Source organism: Otolemur garnettii, unplaced genomic scaffold (genome assembly GCF_000181295.1).
Source record: "Otolemur garnettii isolate 467f Iridium unplaced genomic scaffold, OtoGar3 scaffold00005, whole genome shotgun sequence".
Taxonomy (NCBI): Eukaryota; Metazoa; Chordata; class Mammalia; order Primates; family Galagidae; genus Otolemur; species Otolemur garnettii.
In genome coordinates this window covers 10495420-10519438 of record NW_003852400.1, presented here as the reverse complement: position 1 = coordinate 10519438, position 24019 = coordinate 10495420, and the positions used below count along the sequence as shown (strand labels likewise).

Below are 24019 nucleotides of genomic sequence, written 5' to 3'. Positions count from 1 at the left end.
ATTGTAGTCTAGGTAACAAATTATTTACAGATTTGGAAAATAGTCTTCAATAACTACACTTAATTATAGCATTGTATCTCTGATATGCTGCCTTTATTAGGCTTTTGTATCACCTGACAGTATTCAATCCTAGTGAAGAAGATAATGACAAAAAGTAAAGGTTGAGAATGAATAGCCTTCAAGGGAGCTGCTCTTTCTCTGATCTGATAAAAGCTCCCTGTTCTCTTATTTCTGTGTCTTTCCCCCGCCCCCTGAAGATCACTGCATATCAAAAGCTTTTTGACTGATTAGCAATGATCTCTCAGGAGTTGAGAACAAGTCTTTCCTAAAGATGGTTTCCGAATAACACAGAGTTTTCCTGTTGTTGATGTTTTTTTATCCTTAGCAATTTCTAAAAATTATGCTGGGAAATGTTTCATTAACCTGAAATAGATTCTACCAGTGTTTTGGCATTGATACACGTGCTGTGAATTTCTAGTTATAAATGTTTGGATGAGTTTTATGGGAAACAAGCTTCGGGAATCACAAGGTTTAGGGTTAAGTCCATTTTGTTAAAGTTTGAATCGTAAAATCATCTTTATATGATTTCTATTTTAAATGCTCAAACTAATAAGTGGGTAGGAAAGTAAATTTTATTAACACATTTCAAACTATATATATATATATATATATATATACTTAGCATTCTACACCTAAAGAATTTTCACAGATGCATGTGCTATCTCATTTATAAAAAAGCCATTTAAATGAACTTTCCTGGTTTATCTTAGTATGAGCAGAAATAAGCAGAATTAATGTTTCTCAGAGGGATTCCTGCTGCTCCAGCATCTTTCTGTTGGGTGCTCAGTCCTCAGTCTGATTTTAGTGTTTGATGCTGTATTATAAATTACATGAGAAAGATTTTTTTTTTCTTATATAGCCAACTATGAAGGTAAAGATGCTCCACTGAGCAAATATTCACATTTTATTAGATAGGGATTTGAGCAGCCTTAACACAATTTGCCTGTGGCATTTAATGGTAGATCATTGGCTTTGAAAATAAAATGTCACTTGATCAGAATAGAAGTTAATTAGAGCCTGGAAGTGTCTGGAAGACATGTCAATTTTCTAGATGTAATGATCAGCTGGTCTTTTGTTACAAGAAAGAGCCCTTTCACTGTCTGTTTGTACTGCTTCTAAAGTAGACTATCTAAAGTTTAGTATTTTGCTTTCTCATGAAATTTTGCCAGATTAAAAAAAAATTTCATTAGTTTCCTCATGAACAAAGAAGATAATGATATACATTTTTCATGATTATATATTTCTGGATTTCCAAGCTAGAAATATAAAATTTAGCAGCTTTAGAGCTGCAAACAAACCTTTAAAAATACATGTCATTTTCATAGATACAACTTTATGGCTTTAGATTTCTTAACCTTGTTCAGAATCTTGCAATAGATGGCTTTATTTTATTAAATTAGCATTTAAAAATATGCATTATACATAAAGCTGTTTTCGACTCTTCCTTCTGGGAGAGTTGTCTTATAGTTTGTTGTCATTGTTTGTTATTCTGTTTCTTTGGAAATAGTCGTAATGGTTACTGCCATTGTAGCTTAGGAAACAGGTTAGTGTTTGTGCCATAAGCCCTGTGATTTGGAGTCAAATCAGTTAGTTTACACTTCCTTACGGGCTCCAGAGGAGGCAAGAGCATGATCGAGTTCCAGCTGGTACCTTGAAAACTGTGCGTGGCCCTGTGAAGCAGTGTGTTTTGTTTGTGGTGGCAGCATACTCCTCCTGTGTGTGGTGAAGGAAAAACCTTAATTAATGTCCCTCTCTAAAGATTAAAGGCATTTTTGAGTCCTAATATTTCATAACCTAAAAAAAAGTCTCTTCAATATTTTAATGAGTATTTTGTGTAAATTCATGAAATTCCCAGGTGTATTTCATAGCTTATTTTTATAGGTTACATATTCTTATCAGTGCCGCTTAAAAATGTCACAAGTTTTATATTCTGAATGTTGTTGCATATAACTTCATGTTGGTTTTCTCTTTCTGTCTTCTCTTTGTTTCTTTTTTTAATCCTACTTCTTTTCTATAAGAAAATTCTTCTATCTCCTTTCCACTTGCTATGTCATTCATTTTGTGGCTACATTTGAATTTTTGAGTCTCCAGAAGTGCCATGTTGCAATGTCACTAACATGTATATACTTGCCTTTTTTGGCTTTGCAATGTTTAGTTTTTTGTTTTTGTAGGGATAGGGAACTTTCCTTTCATTATTCTTCCTGGTACAGTATCTAACACTTTCTAGCTCCTTTTATATTTATTTCTGTCTACTAGCTGATAGCCAAAACCACCGTCATTTAAGCAGACCAGGGAGGATTTTCCTGTAGATTCAGCTTGCACTGACATCTCTCATTAGGCAATATTATATGATCATTAGTAATACCTACGTAATAGCTTAGGAAAATGAACAGATTATAACAGTAAATCACAGAGATAGAAGCCAATACATTACTATAAAAATTGGTCTTCGGATGTTTACATTGTCCAACTCAGAATGGACTTTCATAGGATGACACACACTGAGGAATGGCTTATCAGGAAAGATTATAAACTATATAAACCAACAAATTACTTGAAGATTTATGATTTTCTAAAATCTAATCTAATAATCTTAATCTTTGAATAACTGAGTTTCATACGTTTACATTTACTATATTTGCATTTCTATTTGTCTAATTTCTAACATCATCTTCTAGCTGTGTGAGGCAGGTTACAGGTCACTTCAACACTAAACAGTTTTCTCAAAGGGATATAGGGAGCAAGAGGAGTCACAACTAACTGTTCAAAATTGATAGCTGACATAGAGCTCCCTGCGTGCCAGGGACTGATCTAAGCATTTTATATATTCTGTATTTTGCTGGGTAATACATGTCCTGTGTATAACATGTACCCACTTTTTCTGCCCAAACTTTCATGAAAACAAATGCTCCTTGGGAAAGTGGCCGGTGCTTGGTTGGGAGAGCCACACATAGAGGGGCTAATGCTCCCCTGGTAAATGTGCGGATCTCACTGCCCTCCCACAGCCATTTGCTCTGTGAAGGCTGTCCCTTCTCTCTCCCCTGAAAGCCTTTCCCGCCCTGTATGACTTGCCTGCCTCAGCAGCCTCCCACTGCCCTCCACCCTGATTGTGGTACTGGGTAGAGGCCATTCCAGTCCTTTCCCATGGAATACGAGATCCTTCCCAACTGGAATCCATCTGCCTGGCTGTCCCGGATGGGATTGCACAGTGGCCCAAGGAGGCCCATTGGGTTCCCCTGCTCCTGACAGATACTACCCATGTACACATATAATGTGCATCCTTGTTTTTTCCTAGAAAATTTGGGCCAAAAAATACACTTTTATTTTTGGAACTCTTTGTTATTTGTAATCATCCAACAGTTAAAAATTTTCCATACAGCACATTGTTCACATTTAGAACAAGCACCACAGTGATCCTTCATGCTACTTTCATAGTAATGAAAATTTATGCCCAAGAAAATAACTTTAAGCTTTAGTTGAGAATTGATTTATCTAAGTAACAGGTTAAGTAAACAAATCCACGGAAAGTACCTATTTGGGAAGATATTTTCCAATTTGTAATAATAAAAATATCCTAGCAGAAATTTTCACAGAAAAGTACCAATTTTCTTCATTGTATCTGGCTGCCAAAAAGTACTGTTTATACACAGCAAAATATGCTAACAACTTACATAGAACTTCCATCAGCCCAGGAGACTGGCTTTCACATTATTCGTGTGGGAAGATGGGAGAAGAGACAACTTTTCCAAGGCTGCACAGCTCAGAGGTTACAAGGGCTGGCACTCAAACTGTGTTCTTTGTCACTGAATGTCACTGTCATCGTAGAAGTTTATCACATGTAGAACATGACACTAAAACTGTGAGATACAAAGTGAAAAATCTAAAAACTGCTGGAGAAGGAAAATAAGTTTATCTACACAGGGTGAGTGGCAGACACTCCCCTGAACCTAATGGAATCACATTTTGAAAATGCTAAGAGAAAATAAGTCAGCTTGAAATTTTCTTACCTATTAAAAAATGTTATCACATGAGAATCCGTCCAATTTCAGTGCACAGATACTTTATTATACATTACCTCTGAAGGAACTGCTAAGGTTCTTTATAAAAGGATGGACAAAGCTGATGCCTCCATGACATAAATACAGAGGAAGTTATTGCGTTTTGTGACTTTTAGTAAAGACTATTTAATAAATATCCTATTAACAAGGGAGTAGTAAGGTTCCTAGTGCTTGGGACATATTTATTAATCTCTCAATGCTGCCATTTTCTTTGAACTTACAGAAATACATACTATGCAGGTACTTTCTAAAAACAGAATTCTACCAAAATTAACATATCCTCTTGCCTTTTTTCTAAAACAACTGAAATAAAATTTAGAACTTTTTCTACAAGCTAAAACATTAGTCATTCAAAGAAAGCACTCATATAAGAGGGCACTGCTGCTGCTGATGGCGGAGCTAATAAATTGCGTGATTTCTCAGGAAGTGTGTGTTACTATTATTGCTGAAAAACAACTACACACAGGCCAACCTTAGTAGGTTAGATTACTAAATGATTTAGAGTTTATGAATTGTAAGTGAGTGTCTTTGGCTTTTCAGGTTTTAAATCTTACTCGCATGTTAAAATGATTGTGTATTCTAATAATCATTTGAAGAACAGTAACAACAACAAAAATATCATTCAGATTAACTGCATTTTACAGCCTGACTGAACTCGGTTTTACTTTAGATTTCACTGCCATTCCGCCCATCTTTTTTCACCAATATGCAAGTTCTTTTCCTTCCCTGTCAGCGAGACAGGCAGCTGGGAGAGGCAGGCTGGGCCTTCGGTATCAGTAGTTCACCATACTTTGATGTTCAAGGAGCAGCACAGTCATTTAAACTTGATCCCATCTCTCTGCAGCTTACAAACTTAAACAGCTAACAGCAGTAAAATAAGAAGGCAGTACTTGTGGCTGTCGGTGCATATCAGAGCGCTCTCCTCACTGCATCTCACTGCTTGCTTCAGGGGTCTGAGCGTTTCTTTGGAAGGCAGTGGATTTTCTCCTGCATTTCTGCCTTCTTCAATTGTGACTTAACGAATTTCTCCATCTCAGTTGTATCTGGCTTGTCAGCCCCTGGTTGCATGGAAGTGAGGAAGTGGATCAGGGTTCCAGAGTGGGCAGGATCTGACTTGCTTTGTGGCCACCACAGAGTGTCTGTCACTCTTTTGCTTTTTAGCTTCACAATCGATTAGAAGACCAAAGAACTTTATATAACAATTACATATTCCTAGGATCATTTGAATTCTGAGATTTATTGTTTTGTTTTTGTTTTCTTTCAGCGCCTGGCTTTGGAAGCAGAGAAAGTTCAAGCCGCCCACCAGTGGAGAGAAGATTTTGCAGTAAGGACTCTTTTTAACTACTTCATTTAAATAGGTTGATATTTTGTGTCAGGATAATTCGGATACTTATGTTCACATTAAACTATTTTTTAGTGATGGAATCTTAACAGTGTTATGGGACCAGAAAACAACTATATTCTTTGTTGTTTTTTTTATTTACTAGGTTTTTTTTTTGTTGTTGTTTTTTGTCTTTTGGAGACAGAATCTTCCTTTATCACTGTCAGGAGAGCTGTGACATCAAAGCTCATAGCAGCCTCAACTTTGGGGCACAAGTGATCCTCTTGTCTCAGCCTCCCAAGTAGGTGGAACTGCAGGGCACCCACCAAAATGCCCGGCTATTTTTTAGAGACCAGGTCTCACTCTAGCTCAGGCTAGTCTCGAACTCCTGAGCTCAGGCAATCCTCCTGCCTCAGCCTCCCAGAGTGCTAGGATTACAGGTGTGAGCCACTGTGCCAGGCCCCGGCCACTGTTGGTTGTTTTAAAAAAAATGTTTTTGGTTAACCAGGGCCATATAAGTTAATCAAAGTGTACTTGCTATGTTCCATATGAAAAATAAAAAGTTTTTTGAAATATTTTCCCATATTTAAAGTACAGTATTTATAAAATACATTGAAAGTAGCATTGCATTATAATATATGATTAATCTTTGTAGATATTACAGATATTCTAGTTGAAAAACAAGTTGCCTCTAACTGCTTTGAGTTTAAGAGAAGTGGTATGTGTGTTATAATCACTTTGGTGGTAGGCAATACAATTAAAGTGAAAATGAAAATACTAAACCTCTTTAAATTTAATTTGCTTGACTTTAGCTAGAAGTAATCTTTCCTCTACTCTGGCCTACTTTTACCAATGCTGGCAGACATTAGCTTTTGCATGTATTATATTGATAAACTTGTGTTCTAGGAGTTTCTAGTCTAGTTATATAAGTAGCAGAAATTCTCCTAAGGAGGTTTGTCCATCATCTGTTTATGCTCTTATAGCCAAGGGGCACAGTGCAGAAGTCTGTCCTTAACAATCAGCTAAAGCACTTCTGTTCCCTATTTGAATTATTAAGTGTATAGTGAAAATCTCTTTAGTTTTTGATCACAGATAAATTCCAGACAACCCATTTTGGGATGTGACTTACCTAGTCCCCTCCCCCCATACCCACATTTAAACAGCATTAAACTGCGATGGCAGTTTTTGATGTTTTGTAAAATAAAAGTCTCAAATTTAAAGACAAATAGTTATGATTCAGTGGAGCATTAAAGTCAGGTTTAGCACTTCTACTTAGTGTGATTATGATATATGTGATAAATGGTATGTTGAATATCAAACACTAAATGATATTTCATTCACTTAAATGATAGTAAATAGTCTTCCCTGCTTGGTGATTCTGATATTATTTACTTTTGCTATTTTTTCCACTAATTTACCTTTCTTACACAGTCTGTTGAAGACACTAGATGACAATTGTCAGTGTCTTTTTCCACTGACTTGATGATGCATCATCTCAGTTGTTAGTATCATGTGGGCCTTAGCTTTGTCCACCATTTTTATCAGAAGTGGGATAATAAAGATCAATTCTCCATCTGTAACATATAAAGGAAAAAAAATCAATGGTTAAGTTAAAAACATAATGAGCATTGAGCAAATTATAAGCTCATCCAATGAAAGGATTCATAATGTTGTTAGCTGCTTTTAGAAGGAAGCAACGTAAACTTGAACCTATTTTGTTGAAAGGGTCAAAGCAAACCTAATATATCTAAATAAAGATCCTTTTGATTAGCTGATGCTGAATGGAAATTACTCTCTCGCACAACAGAGAGATGGTGTGGTAAGGGCAGTGGAAGGTGGTAAGAGAGCAACATCTGGATCAGGTATTGTGCCTAGTGTTGGTGTAACACAATGGGTGCTGTTATCGTTTGAGTCTTTAGTAATTAAGAGAATTTAAAAGACCATTAAGACATACAAAATTAATAATTATATATTTGCTGTTCAAAAGAAAGCTTCTTTCTTTCCATTAAGGTGGTTTGGTAGTTATTGTAAGTAGTCATTTATTAGTTGCACATCTTTTTCGGTTTTCTAAGGAGCAATTAATGTGGAAAACACTAAATTAACAAGTAGGATTGTAGCAATGCTTTTATGTCACGGGTGCTGCTTTAGTTAACTACTGTGTACCGTTTTATGGATAAAAGTTTTCCTTTCACAGATACACTGTAAAAACTTTATGGACTCATTAACACTAAGTTAATTTTTGGCAATGATTTTCTTTCTTCTTAAATAACTCCTAAAACAAAAGCACTCAATGCAAACGATCTATTACTGTATTCTATCAAATCCAAACCATCATGAAGGATAAAACTCTCTGCCATTTTATTATTTGATTTATTTCTAAGAAAGAAGGAACCATTTAAATTATGATGTACCAACAACGTTAAGCTCTATTTCTATTTGTGAGATACCAAAATGTGAAAAAAATTATCTTGAAATGTAACTCATATTACCCCCTCTCACAATGCCTGTATTCAAGTAGCAGCACTACTGAAAAAAGGGCAAATTGGCTCCACGATAATACAAAAGTCATTACTAAATCTTACAAGCTTAAACAGAAAATAAGTGGTTTACTCAGTAAGTGTTCGGAGTTTTACCGTGTGAAAATTCTTGAACAAATTTTGTTCTAAACTTTCCCCATGATTAGTTCACAATTTATTTAGGAACTATGAACATATGGATCGGCATTAAAAGAAGCTATTAAAGGGAAAATAGGTTACTTTAGAGCACTGTTAACTCATTTCTTGAGTAACCTTTTTGAAGAACTGTGAATAATGTCAGCAGGACACACAGCTGTTACAATTTGCACACTGAGAACTGATATTTTCCATAGCTTATCATGTGAGCTGTACATAAAGTCTTTACAATAAATAGCCTTTCTCTTTGAAGTGCCATATTGTGATAGAATGTTGAGATAGTGGCAGTTTTTATTTTTTGGCGAACAGAACCAGAGTGAAGATTGCTTAATCTCAAGACTCTAATAAGTAAGCGTACAACATAAGCCACCCTCCCCTCCTGTCTTTCTTTCCTGATAACCTAGATGGTGCTTCGGTTCGTAGACATAACAGATAAATAAATCCCTCAAGACCACCATTCAAGACCATGTTTGGAAATCACAAATTATCAACATTAAATGTCTTGTCATTTTGTGAAAACACACAAAACAATCAAAAACGTTGTGAACATTTTAGCCAATTAGCAATGTTGAATTTGAAGTCAAACACTACCATTTTCCAAAAGGTCCTCTTTTTAAACTCTATAATACTTTTATCTTTTAAGATATTTAACTATTTGCATCAGTGCAATAGTTCTTTAATGCCATCCTTTAATAATTTGGCACTGAGATGATCTAGAAGGCAGAAATAATTTCCTAAAAGGTACATTAACATTTCAAAAAGAAATATAATATTCTGATTCTTCCCTCAAGTATAAGTGGGCATGTTTCATTAATATTACTTAGGCAAAATGTTGATTAACATTCCCCGCTGCGTAATGTAGAGAAATCTCAGGAACAACAAGAACAAAAGGCAAAGCACTAATCTGCTGGCAACAACAAAGGGCTGGTGTGATGCACACTCTCCCTCAGCTCCACTCCATTCCCAGCTGAATATACAAGTGAGGGAACAAAGGGCATGTACTCTAAATGGATTAAGATTTATGCGGTCATGCATTTACAAGTTCAAACCAATATTTATAAATAAGCTATGTCTACCAGCTGCCTTTCAGGTCTCAGTGCAACTCATGGGTGTTAAAGGTGACATTTTGTGTCATTTATGATGGACAAATTATTTTATGAAAAGCAGGTGGGAGAAGGAAAGAAGAGCTTGGCAAACGAATTGTTCCACATGAAATAATTGCTATTATTTCTACCAAACAGATCTTTTCCGATTGCATTTGAAATCTCATCTGATTACTTTGCAATGGTTGGTTAACTAAAGCAATTTTGTTTCCAACTAAGCCTGCAATATTAATTGTACTTACACATGTATCAACATAAGGGGTGCCTAATTTGTATTTTAATAAGTAGGATTTTTATGTATGGCTTATTAGCACCAGCTTGTTACTGTGCACACTGAGTACGGATGTCTAGAAATTGGCCAGTAAATAAAACATTTGAAGAGTCCTCTTTTGCTTTAGCTTTACAGGGAACGTAAATTAGTAGGTGGAAATTTTTCTAGTGAAGTGGAATGTTATGGAGTGTCAATCAGACTAATTTGGTTCTCCAGTATCGCTTTAATTTTCTCATTTAAAAAATTACTTTGCCAAATCATGTTTTGAAAGTTGATACTATTTTACATTTTGTGTTTATATGAGTAAAAGGCCCTGGCGTTATGTATTTCATTATTTTATCTATCTTTATGCATTTCATGGAATTGCATCATTCTTGATTGCACCGCTAATGATGGTGAATACGCGGTCTGGGAAAATGCACTCATTTATTTAGATGGCAATGTATAAAGACAAACAAGATTCTAAATTATAACCCAGTATAGGGGCTTGAATATGAAAGACCTGACTTTCAGGCTAAAAACTGTGGGAGTGACATTCTGTCTTAAGGAATAAACAGATAAAATTAATAGATGACCAAAATGATTTTAACCTCTGTCCTGAAATAGTCTTTCTTAATTTCTACCTTTAGTCGAAATGCCCTTTTAGAATCAAGAGCTTGCATATTTTAATGTTTTTGCAACATGTCTATTAAGTAGGGAAACAATTTTTATTACCGTTTTTTTTTTTTTTTTTAAAGGAGCCACCATGCTGCAAGACTCATTAACCCCCAAATTGCGGAAAACCAATTTAACAGAAAGGAGCCAGGCTTATTTATGCTGCCTTCTTGTTTTGCGTCAGAGACAGATGCCCATTTTAACACGCTGGAGTAGAAAATAATAAGCAAGAGCTTTCAATTGTTAGTTACCCTCAGTGATAGTCCTTATCTTTTCTTCCTTAGATTGAAAGAAGCAGTAAAATACTTCACTATGAATTACCTAGCCAAAAACATTGTTTTCATTTTTCAAATGTTTGAATGCTCTGTCTGACTTGGCTTTCTATTCTTTCTATTAACGTCAAAGTCAGTGCATGTTAGTACAGTAGAAGCCCCTCCAGGAAGACGCCATGAGGATGTGTCTTGTGATGCTGCAATTATAGATATGGATTGCCTGGGGTAAATTTCTTCCCCTGAGAGCTCCCCGTCAGAAGGGAGGGAAAAGTTAAAAGGAAGAACAAGCGATCCTGATTTAGGAAATAGGGAAGTGAAAGGTGACTCTCTGTATTTTTTCAGGACCAGGCTGCTGCCTCCCTATCCTATGGTCGAGATGATGAAAATAGTGCTCAATTACTGGGAAATTCCTGGGATTGCTGCCAGTATTCTAAAAATTTCAGCCATAGAGAGCACCCAAAATCCTGCCCATTGATATTTAAGCTGGAGTCATTTACTGCTACCAGCTGGTGCCAAATTGCAGCTGTCAAAAGAGAGTTTTTGAACTCAGATTTTATTAACCTCTTGGTAACTTGAGCTTCATGTTATTAACATTTTTGTAAGCCACTTATTCGCATGAAAATGGAGGGGTTACTGTTATTAATTTCTGAACTGTGAAACGAAAAGATGAAGAAAATGCATGAGCATTACAAATTACTACAATTTGCATTTAATGCATAATCTACCAAGATGTGTTCAACATAATTCCATCCATTTCACTTCCTTGTTCAGAAATCTTTAGTGACGTTCCATCTAGCATATATTTGGGGTATATCAGGCCCTTCATGGGCTGGCTCCAAGCTTTCCTAAATTTTTATTGCAAAATAAAAAATTGCATCTATTAGTATTTTCCTGAAATTCTAAACCCCCAAAGAGTAAGCACACCACTTGACATTTCCTTCAACCGATCTTCTCTTCTTTACCTTCAGAGCTTTTGACGCTTTCTGCCTAGAAATCTTTTCACTCTCTCTGCAATAATCTCAAAGCTTTGACCAATGTTGGATTTACTGTCTGTTTTATGCATTTCCATAATGCCCGGTGTGTATATTTCTATTCAAGTATGTGCCAACTGTATAATTTTCCATTCTGCTAGTTTGGTTTTTAACTAAAACGTGACTAATGTATTACTACAAAAACCATAGTTTAGTGTTACACATGACAGTAGCCTGTGTGTGTGTGTGTGTGTTTAATTTAAACAAAATAATTACTTTTGTGTAAGTGTGTGTGTGTGTTTAATTTAAACAAAATCACTTTGAGTACTGGGGTATCTGTTTTTACATTATCATCAGGGTTACTGGGGAAATAATGGAAGCATTGTGTGAGCTGCACTTTATATACCTGAATATATTGGTCCACAGCTGTGGCATAGCTATGGAGCCCTAGGCTTGGAGTTTTGCAAATCTACTTTAAATTTTGGTTTTGTCAATAGCTTGCAATACAGTTTTGGCAAAATAGTACTTTCTTTGAATGTCATTTTTTTTTAAGTCTAAAAAGTCTGGGGTCTATGATGTTGGCTTTATGATCTCTACCTATGTCATTATCACTGCTGAATTAAAAATATTGCTAGAACCCCCAGGGTTTATCTCAGATGTTCCAAGCAGGTTGGCACTGCCCTTGGCGGACATCACCTATGCTAGTGAGCATCTGCTAGCGCCTGTTACTACGGTGCTATATTTGCCATCTCTATATCCCAAACTGTGAGGTCCTGCAGTTGGAGCCATACTATCCTCTACCCAAAAATAGGGGAAATGACCCCATTCTCAGCCCCAGAGGGGGCTGAGATTCAGGGCCCTAATGCTAGTTCTCTTACTACCTGTGTCACAATGAAAACAGCTCATTTATCACTTGTTTAATCCTTCTGTCCATGAGTATAGAAAGACCTCTCTTTGGGAATCTTTCTTTCCTTATTGTCATCTCCTCAGTGTCCATTGAGTTCCTCAATGTCAACTGTTGTCCATGTGCTTCTCCTTTAGGAAACAATCAATTGACCTCCAGCAAATAAATACATGAAAAGAGAGTCCTGATAATTTCCCCACTTCAAACATATATTGTCATAATACAGGCTGACCCTAAACTATGGAGGAAGATACTATTGCTATATACATTTGTATCTCCACAAAGCTGTTTTGAGAATGAGGTAATTTAATGTAAATATGCCTGGTACTTTAGAAGGCCTTTAAAAATGGCAATTTTACTGCAGGGGCACTAACTCCTAGGTTTGTTTCTTCCAAGAAGTTAGAGAGGCAGAGATTAATACATATTTCCATTTGCTATAGATCCATGAGGCCTGAGCCCTGGGGCAATAACCATATTCCCAGAAATAATTTCTGTATTGAGAGTAACATGAGATGCGGGAGTAATTTCAATTTAGTGTAGTTACAGATATGTTAATGGATTTGCTAATATTATAATGCTGGAAGAAAGAGAGAATCTTCCAGGAGGTGAAGACGTGACCTGAGAGCCTTCTTCCTAAGGTGTTGATAATACAGTGAAAATAGAAGTTTTAAAATAAAAGGAAAGTATGAGATGTAGGTGATTAATTTGGTTCGTGGAGTTCAGTCATTACTGGAGGGTTTTTTTTATTATTATTAAATCATAGTGGTGTGCATCAATGCAATCATGGGGTACAATGTGCTGGTTTTATGTACAACTTGAAATATTTTCATCAAACTGGTTAACATAGCCTTCATGGCATTTTCTTATTGTGTTAAGACATCTATATTCTACATTTAGTAAACTCCACATGTACCCTTGTAAGATGCACTGTAGGTGTGGTCCCACCGATTTTTGACCTTGGGAACTACTCAGGAGAGCTGACCCTGGGGACTAAGGACTGGGTAGCTTGGTTTCAATGGAGGGATACTGGTTGTTCAGAGTGTGGGAAAGAGTCTGGATGAAGTTTGTAGTAGGCATTGCAACCAGAAGCTTAGTCAAAAAAGATATCTCTAGAAAGAAGGTGCTTTAAAGAGTTCTTGGCTTTAAAATTAAAGGTCAAAGAAAAAAAATAAAAGACAATTTAGAGAATATTCCTACAGGGGTATCCAAGCTTTTTTTTTTTTTTTTTTTTCCTGCTGCACATTGAAAGAAAAGTTGTCTCAGGCCACATATTAAATGCAAAACACTGACCAAAGCTGAAGAGCTCAAAAAAAGGTCCATGCATTATTTTCTTAATATCTGACACCACAGATACGCAAAAAAAAATCCTCGAATAATCTATATGTAGCCCAGGAGCCACAAGTTGGACACTAACAATTTTAAGTATATAGCTAGATTTTAGTACTGGATTTGATTACTGATTAGATAAATGCTACAGGAATTTAAGGGAAAGCCCCACTCTCCCCAGCTGTGCAAAATAACCTCCTTTAAAGCAAAAGCCTTTTACTCATAGTTCCATGGCTTCTTCTCAGCTCTAAACCAATCTTCCGATGGATTTCTTCCTCCTTCTATTATCTCTCAAATTAGTTAAAAAATTGTTTCTTTTCACTTTTCATCAACATACATACTGACTCCAGTATATTCGGCCATTAAACAAAAATCTATTGTCCCTTCTAGTTTTGCCATATTTCTTTGCTCTTTTTGCCATTTTTACCTTCATTCACTGGCCAGCCTACTCTAGTTTGACTTCAAATTTCATCTGTGGCGAAGTTCTTCTTTGTAGTTCAGAACTACCACTATGCCGTCAAATCTATCCTGTTTATCTTTGGACTTTTTCATTTACTTTAATGCTTTACTTAGTATTTTTCCTTTCTTCAAACACCTTGGTGCCCCTTTCTTTATAGTATCTCCAATGTTGTCTAAATTGAGGGCACAGTCTTTGCCCTCTCACCTTGTACACACTTACTTTTAGGACATTCATCCGTTTCATTGAATTTAATGTAATTCTGCCTATACCCTTTTTTCTGAGCTCTGGGCTCATCGATCCAGCTGCACTCTTGGCTGTATCTCCTTAGCGGTCTCACTGGCAGGTCAAGACTAACGTGTCCAGGTGAACAGTTGCTCGCATTACTCTTCTCCTCAGTCCCCTGATCACCTGTTAACTTTCCCATCGCAAATGATAGCACCTTCTTCCAAGTTAATATAGCCAAAATAGAGGGGTCATTTTTAATTTCTCCCTTTACCATAAATTCACATATAGCTCATGTGCAAATTTTGCCAAGTTCAAGTTCAAAATGTATCACGCCAGCATTCGTTTCCTTCATCTCCTCAATTATTTCTGTCCAAAATGTATATATCTTGCAGGCAGAGTAATCTCAACATTTTGAATCAAGTAATGTAACAAAGATGCTACTTACCTATCTTATGGTATGCACAAACTTGTTTTACAGAATTGTAGTGAGGGGGTTCAGGATACACTACCCCTAAATGGTTTAAGCTGAAGGAAGTGAAGAAAACCACAGAGGCAGGAAAGCGTTTCTCTTTGCTCATGCCCCTGTGATCTTAAGACAGAAGACCCTCATGGAAGAGGCACCCTCCTTATACATAGAGGAAAGAAAGATCCTTATCTCGGAAAACACACAACGCAGAAGCATCTGAACAGAAAGACCCTGTTACGTCCCCCCCGCCCAGCTTATTGCCATTGGCCAATCATCCTTCTCCATTAAACCTAGCATAAAAAATACATGGGTTTCCTCGTTTCTAAGAGTCTTCATTTCCTTATGAAAGCTCCTGTGTCATCTAAAGCTCATATTTAAACAAATTCCTATGCTTTTTTTTCTTATTAAACTCTTCTGTTATAAGGGCCTGAGCCATGAATTTAAAATGAAATGGAAAGATGTTTTCCCCAACAGTTTTGAAATAAGGTATACAGAGAAAAATAAAATTTTAGTCCGTCAGTTAAATAGATGAGAAGGAGACTTTTTTCTTTTAATCAGTGGACAATTTTATAAGATAGCAGAAAAAGTAGCTTTGTCGATTCTTCTGACACAAACACTTTTAGGGTCAACTAGATTGAAGAAATTGTAAAATTGTAAACCAATTAGTCGAGCCATATCAGAACGAAGTAGTGCAGGTGATATAAGCGTGAATGCAGATAGCAGTGGGCTGTCTTCTCAAGCCACATGGAAGAATCCAGGCAACACAAGTAACAGCTAGATCAAACAGAGCCAAATATTACTGTTCATCAAAATTAATGTGATAACATCCGAAATTTTACAGGAAAATGGGTTTAAAATAGCAATTAAATATGCTATTTAATAGCATTAAATGCCTGTTTATCAGAAGACATATTTTGGTCTAAGAAATGAGATAATCAAGAGAACTTGAAATGGCTAAATGTTAAAGAAAATCTGTAATCCTGGAATGGTAGTATTGTGTGATGGGGTATATTAAGTTAATTAAATTACTAAATTTCAAAAAGTATACAATTACTACCTTGCAATAACTGCCTTAGTTTTGTTAAACTTTCAGTTCTGTGAGTATAGTTCTCCTGAGGTTCTTCTAAGAATTACCCAGAAGGCTTTTTTTTTTTTTAAATCTTTTTACCACCTCTTCTTTACCCTCCCCCTGCTGTTCTAAGTGACTTCCTATGGGGACAAAGCCAAGCCCTTAGAAATCCCTTTGCAGGGAGGTAATATAACTGATGAGAATATGGACTGTCATGTGCATTGAGATGGAATAAAGCCTGACCATTTCTAACTGCATGGTTTAAAATTGTGAAAATAAAAATGATGCATTTTTTAAAATTTTTATTAAATCATAAACACATAGATCATGTATACATTTATGGGGTACAATGTGCTGATATACTTCATCTCATTTACTTAGTTATTGTGTTAAGACATTTATACTCTATACTAATGGATCCAACATGTACCCTTGCATCATGCACCATAGATGTGATCCCACCATTCACCCTTTAAAGTCCAGAAACACAGAATCAAGTGGCAAATAAATTTACTGTAGAAAAGAAAATTATGATCATTCTGAGGCTCAAAAAGAATCTCTTTGGTTTTAGTTAAAACCAAAAAGCAGTAACAATCTTAATCTGCTTTGCTCAATCATTTCCTTGGAAAGGACAGTACCATAATTGTTTTATGAAAATATTTCAAAATTATTAATTTAGAAATTCAAGTGCCATAGATAATTAAGTCATAGCAATGACTTAAAATCTCCCCAAATTCCCCAAATAGATATATTTCCTCTTTATATTTAGTAACCCACATCATGTTGAATTTACCTGTTTGTCTTTTATTTGTTGTAAATTTTTTCATGTGCTATATAAAAAGTGATGCGTAATTATATAATGAATAAAATGTGCAAATTTGTAATCAGTGCACACTATTTTTAATAAATCTATTTATTTGCATTTCTTTTCACATTTCTTACATCTCTCAAAACTTATTCAATACTTTTACGTAGTTAAGATTGTCTTATGTTTATAACTGTTGTTTACACAGTGTTGAATCCTGGTTCTATATTTTGATAGATTAAATTCTATAACCAACACTTTTGTTATTTCTGTTCATTTTATTTTTATTGCACAGACAGGGATCTTTTGTATGTTACCTAGGCTTATCTTGAACTCCTGCTGTCAAGGGATTCTACTGCCTTAGCCACCCCCTTTCCTTTTTTTTTTTTTAAATGTATTATTTGTCTTGGTGCCCACAGACCAGCCACATGCACTGAGGCTGGTGGGTTCGAAGCTGGCCCAAGCCAGCTAAAAAACAATGACAATTACAACAAAAAAATAGCCGGACTTTGTGGTGGGTACCCGTAGTCCCAGCTACTTTGGAGGCTGAGGTAAGAGAATTGCCTATGCCCAAGAGTTTGAGGTTGCTGTGAGCTGTGACACCACCAAGGGTGACATAGTGAGATGCTGTCTCAAAAACAAACAAACAAACAAACAAAAAAACAATTATTATTTAATTGATTGGATTTTGTTTTATCATGTACTTAAAAAAAATACAGTATCACTCTTCTGTTGCCTGGGCTACAGTGCAGTCACATGATCATAACCCAACACAACTCCTGGGCTCCAGAGATCCTCCTGCTTCAGCCTCCCAAGTAGTAGGGACTAAAGGTGTGTGATACCACATCTGGCTAATTTTTCTGTGCTTCGTAGACATGGAGTCTTTCTCTCTTGCTCAGGAATCTCTTGAACTCCTGGTCTCAAGTGATCCTCCTGCCTTGGCCTCTAAGAGTGCTAGGATTACAGATGTGAGTCACTGTGCCCAGCCTGTTATCATGTACTTTCATGGAAGGGAGGGGAAGGCATGCTCTAATCTTTTGAGTTTTTGTGTAATTGAGAATGCCTGGACCTTTCATTCTGGATTTGAATGAACGTATATATTTGCTAACAGTATATATTTAAATCAGTGATTGTCTAGCCACTAGACCCCATCCTAAATTAACTTGACTTTTTTTTTCTACCAGTTTTCCCGATGATATATTTTTTACTTTTGGGTTTGAATTAGGAATGATACCTCTTATTGTTGATTGTTTGGTGTCTTTATAGTAAAGTTTTAATTTTATTACAGAGATAATTTCCGCCAGCATATATTTGCAAATTTGCATGTGTTTTCATGCTCTCTTCTTCAGGAACATCATGTAGTGTTAATTGTACCTCCTTTTTGGTTTTCCCTAACTGGTAGTTTTTCCTTTTAAAAAATATTTATTCTTTAAAGACTGCCTTTAATGATGACAATTTTATATGCATCTCAACTTTTGTTGTTTCCATGCGACTGTCTTCTCTAAATAATCTTTCTTTCCTCTCTCATATTTCCCTGGCAGCCTTTTTGCCTGCTTATATTGATTTATAACCTCATCTTCCAAAACCCCTTTTCTTTTCTTTTTTCTTACCATCTCCCTTCACCGTTTAAAAAGAATAGTTATGTAATGTCTCTGCTCCTAAAGAGTCAAGAGTATTAATTTTGCCTGTCATTTTCGGATTCTATGTCTTTGGTTGTTTTTTCTTTCATCTTTCCCCTTTCTGAAAAATGGCTATGCATATTTTACTGAATCTCTCTGCAAACTAATGATTTGATGGAAGATAGTGAGAGAAAGTTAAAAGGGTATAGGTGAATAGTTTCAAACATCTTTTTAAAAAATGTTCTTCCCTTTATATGGAAAGTCAGACAGTTAAGTTTACAAACTCATGCTAGAAAAAGTGCTGCACACCTTGTCGCTGACTGTCGGTAAGGTCGCCTTTGAAGTTCCACCCTTAGGAAGCCATGTACTGATGCTAGTGCCTAGTCTACCGATCAAAGCAGGTTTGGAACTCTTTTTCTAGAATGGCCCTTGGTGCCTTTTCTAGGGTGAGTTTGCAGACTTAATAGACCTCATATGATGAAGAAAAGAAAATACAATATAAATGAGTGCAAAGGCATAGAGTGCAGAAAATACTCAGAGAGTGAAACAGATGCCCTGAAGTTACCATATGCACATGGGAGATACTGATTGTACTGCAGAGAGTATACTGTGAGGTTATGTCTACTTTATTTAGTCTAATATTACGTTGTCTAATGTAAAGCCTAAAATTATTTTTTGAGTCATGACACAATTGAGAAAAAAAATATGGTACAATAGAAGCTCCATGAGTTGACCAAATTTCTACATTGACCACCTCCTTAAGTTGACCTAATTTTCATAGACCAGATATGTACTCCCTATACTCAGTGGAAGATTGACCTCCTGTACATTGACCACCTCTGTAAGTTGCATCTTGACCACATGATCTATGACACACAGTATTAATTTACTCTGTGTAAGTTAACCAGTGGTGTGCACTCTACATCAAAGGGTAGAAGATGTGGGCTTTGTCCCTTGGTTTTATTATTTTTTCATTCGTGTAAATTCTTTTTATCATGTTTTATTATTATCACATGTTGGATTAAGCCTAACATCCAATGTTGTTTATCATTTGTTGAGGAAGATTTTTTTCAACATGAAGGACTGGTCTAAATAGCAGACACATTCTACAGTCACTGAAAAATTGTACAGTTAATTGAGACAGGATGGTCCAAGGAAAGAACTCAAAGAGCTGGCATAGAAAGAGTGATGGGTCTTCTACATTTTCTGGAAAGCAGAAGCCAAAGAAAGCAGCAGAACATTTGGATGTTGGCAAGACCACAGTTAGCAACATCCAAAAACACATACTAGAACATTTGGAGAGATTGGTAAGAAAAGTAGAGGCCCATAGCAGAAAACTTTCCTTTTTGAAGTCAAGGTTACATTAAACTGGTTCAAACAAATGAGCACAGTCAATGCCCAAATCTCCAGACTGATAATCCAAGAAATTGCTGAAACAATTCACACAAGAATCGAGGGTAGGATATTTTTAAGGATCAAGTACTTGGCTTAAGAAATTTAAGCTGTGACACGAAATCTCCTAGAAAGTCTTGTGTGGTGAGTCTGTGAAATTCCAGTAGACGTTGTGGATGAATTCACCAAATAGTTCCCAGACGTCACTAGAGGCTTCTAAGATGACAGAATCTTTAATGTTGAAGAGCTCAGGCTCTATTGTAAGGCAGTGCCTGACAAGAGACTGATCATGAAGGATGACGAATATAAGAGTGGAAAACTTTCCGAGTGGAAGAAACAAGTGAGATGACACGGAAATTGCAGAGACTTCAAAAGAAGAGGATGTCAGGCATCTCTGATGAGGCAGTTGAAGCCATTTGCTGTGGAAAAATGCCCAGGTATTCTGAGTGGAGTAGCCAGCGTTGAGAGTGCTTTCTCCACTTACATGTGTAATAAGTGAATCAGAACTGACTCTATTTTCAGAAAGAACGTTTAAACTATGAGAAAACAGGAAATGTATTGATTTTGTATGATATTGTATGTATGATTTTGCTGTGTTTGATTATGTAGGAGTTCATATATTTTCTAATACAAGCTGTATAAGAAAGTAAAGTACATATGTTTATCAGTACAGTAGGCCTAGCTCCTTATATGGACCAGCTCCATATGTTGACAAGTTTGTTAGGGTCTCTTGGGTAGTCAACCTACAGAGGTTATACTGTATTTAAAAGTAACATAATAAATAGGATCCCCAACCAAGGTGCCAGAAAGAGTTTAGTAATTTCTCATTGTGTAACTTTTAACCAGTTATTTACATCTGAAATCCAGCTCATATGTTAATAAAATGGGAGTAATATGGACACCAATGGCACAGGGCTTTTTTTTTTTTTTTTTCTGTGACAGAGTCTCACTATGTTGCCCTTGGTAGTGTGCTGTGGCATCAAGCTCACAGCAACCTCAAACTCTTGGGTTTATGTGATTCTCTTGCCTCAGTCTCCCAAGAAGCTTGGGATTACAGGTGCCTGCTACAATGCCCAGCTATTATTTTGTTGTAGTCATCATTGTTGTTGGCTGGGTTTGAACCCGCCAGCCTTGGTGTATGTAGCTGGCACCCTAACTGCTGGGCTATGGGTACCAGCCAACATAGGGTTATTACGTTACTTAGTTGCAATTGTCCATGGAAGCCTACACACAGTTCTAGTAGAATCAAATTTAAATATAGAAAATGTGAATAAGGCCACATTATTTAAAAACTGAGATTCCAATGCTGTCTAACAAATATAGCTGAAATTTTATTAAGATATTTTTTTTTTTTAACTTGGCTTACATTTATCCTTTTTGCTTTGTACTGGAATCTGCAAGGTATAGCATCCTACCATTTCATATAATCAATAGTTTCACTGAGATGCTTTATGTTAGCAAAAGTAGTCTTTCCCTATTGGAAAATATTTTAGAGATTTCCAGAATGAATAAATGTGACATGTTAAGTAGTGAGGGCAGTACAGATCAAATATCCATTTAGATCCATAGGTGAATTGTATTCTTGCTTAATACAGATATACTCTGTGTGTGAGTGTGTGTGTGAGAGAGAGAGTGTGTGGGTGTGCGTATGTCTGTGAAAAATGGAGGCATTTATGGCTGGATACTTTCTGTGCAGCCCTCATATGTGTGTGTGTGTACATGTCTACATACACAAATATGTATATGTGGGGCGGGGGAGAGACAGACCGTTTTACGGTCTGGAAATGCCCTGAAAATATGTGCAATTTTGGTGTTTGTATGAACATTGGAATTCCTTTACCTTACTGTTCACAATTGGTGAGGTCTAATACATTTTACACTTTCACACTTTTTTAAATTTTTATAAAGAGAGTCTCACTTTATTGCCCTCGGTAGAGTGCTGTGGCATCACACAGCTCACAGCAAACTCCAACTCCTGGGCTTAGGCAATTCTTTTGCCTTAGCCTCCTGATTAGCTGGGATAACAGGTGCCTGCCACAACACCTGGCTATTCTTTTTTTTAATGATATCATCACTGTGTACATTAATACAGTCATGGGGTATAATGCACTGGTTTTATATACAATTTGAAATATTTTCATCCAACTGCTTAACATAGCCTTCATGGCATTTTCTTAGTTACTGTGTTAAGACATTTATATTCTACATTTAGTAAGTGTCACATGTACCTTTTTGCTGCAGTTTGGCCAGGGCTGGGTTTGAACCCACCACCCTCGGTATATGGGGCCAGCACCCTCCCCACTGAGCCACAGGTGCTGCCCCCTCTTTCACACTTCTATCTGAAAATCTGAGGTATTTATGTTCAGAGGGATTTTAGGATTTTAAATGAAGACCATTAGTTATCCTCAGGAGGAATAGATTATAGAGGTGAGTTGTAATAAGTCTAAAGTACATGTTTGGTGGTTCTGCTAAATTCTTTTTTCATAATCTTATGAGTGAAAATGACCAAATCATATGCTCAAGACACCTGCAGCCTATTTCTCTGGCTAGCAGGAAAAGGAAAGGACATGGCAGAGAATATCAGTGTTTCCATCATTTTAGTATCATAGAATTTAATCCTGAGGCTTCCCAGAAGTTTCAATTTTTATAGGATTTCTGCTGACGTTCTGATTCATGAGGTTATTCTATTAATGCAATAAACTAAATTTGAATCCCCCAAATTCTTAATCTCATAGGCTACATTTGTGGTGGCAAGGGAAAATGGTGAAAGACATGGATAATTATAATCCACAAATGAGTAAAATCACATTATCTTTTGTTTTCATCAAATCCTTGTTTCCGTATCAGGATGAAAAGAACGTTGTAGAAGTTTAGACTGTCCGGGTCTTTGGTGTCAGGGCTTTGTGGGGCCTACGTACTATGGTTTCTTTTCTCAGTACTCTCAAAATGTCAAGGATGTTTCATTGATGATTATAAATTGTCTTGAGCAATGCTCCATGATTCACAATAAGAACAGCAATGCCAAGAAAAGCCAAGGTCTAGCTACAAAAGCACTGTTTTGACCATGTTGAAAGCTTTGTGAATGTAGAATAAAAACCAGCAATTGTGCAATAATTCATAGCTGTGTCTGCGAGTGCCAAGGAGCTATCTCCAATAGCTTTAAAGTTCTTCCGAAGATGTAAAATTCAAGGCGACTTGTTGAGCAAATTAAATTTGTCAAAATATTTTGATTTCAAAGGATATGAAATACAAAAAAAAGCACACATCTATTGTGTGGTTTGATAGGAAGTCTACTTAATTATGTTAATGCTAGTCTATGTGGCAATGTAGGAACGATAACATTGAAGCAATTTTTGTGACAGATTAATAATGCATTTGTAAACAGAGGCCTTTGACAAATAGTCCAACCCCATTTAACTCATGAAAAAGCGAAATCTACTCAGCTCTCCCTTTCCTTCCTTTTTCCACTCTACTTCAAAAAGAAGATGAAGAAAAATTTCCTGTGACTAATAGTTTGGTTATTACTTGATATGATGCATATTAGTCTCTTTTTTTCTGAGAAAAATGAAAGTTTATTTACTATTATATTAAAAATTGTAGTTCTTTCTCATTCATATAATTTTGAAAGATGTATGTTAAATTGGGGGACATATAGAATTTCCACTTTTTTTAAGAAAAGTAAGATAGTGATGTTTCTTAGCAATGTAGAGTGAAAGTTGATTAAACAGAAAATCAAGGGAAACTGATTTCTGAATTGCTCCAAGATTGATTGACCACTTTCTCCCTGAAAAGGACTGATCTTTAGCAGTAGTTTAACTTAAACTGCTTCCAAGCTCCCCTGGGAGCTTTATTGGTGGCCAGGCAGTTTGGTTACAAAGGGCTTCCAACTGGGATGACTAAGGAAAAGTCAACAAAACAAGTAATTAAATGGGCATTATTGGTAGAGATTGTAACTAAATTTAAAAGCAGTGTTTTCACGAATTAGAGTAAACATGTAGCAAATTAAGTTGATCACGTAATGGACCAGCGCATTTTCTTTAAAATTACTTTTTAAAAATTATGCCATGAGGTACTTTGTAATTACATATGGTGCTCGATTACTATTGTTAGTTCTTTTATATTAGCACCACAACTTCAATGGTACAAACTTCCCTGTAGTTCTAACTCATTTTTTAATTTTTAGTAAATTGAGTGTTATAAGAATTCCATGTAAGTGAGGAATATTACTAATATATGAATCTTTACAGTGTCAAAACAGATATGTCATGTTTAACATATTTCCATCTAAACACAGTACTATTTTACTGATGTACTTTACAGCATTTGTCCCCAAATTTCACTGTTTCAGCTTCTTTCTTTTTTTTTTTTTTT

The 24019-nt window shown here is 36.0% G+C and overlaps 1 protein-coding gene across 2 annotated transcripts in view; it reads left to right on the top strand.

Moving 5' to 3' along the window:
• Positions 1-24019, top strand: part of CACNA2D1 (calcium voltage-gated channel auxiliary subunit alpha2delta 1) — a 502006-nt gene that overhangs the window by 265083 nt on the left and 212904 nt on the right. For both annotated transcript variants that reach the window (XM_003782628.2, XM_012811373.2), the window contains exon 4: positions 5383-5442. In XM_003782628.2, the coding sequence (XP_003782676.1) occupies positions 5383-5442 (60 nt within the window). The remainder of the gene's footprint in view (positions 1-5382; positions 5443-24019) is intronic.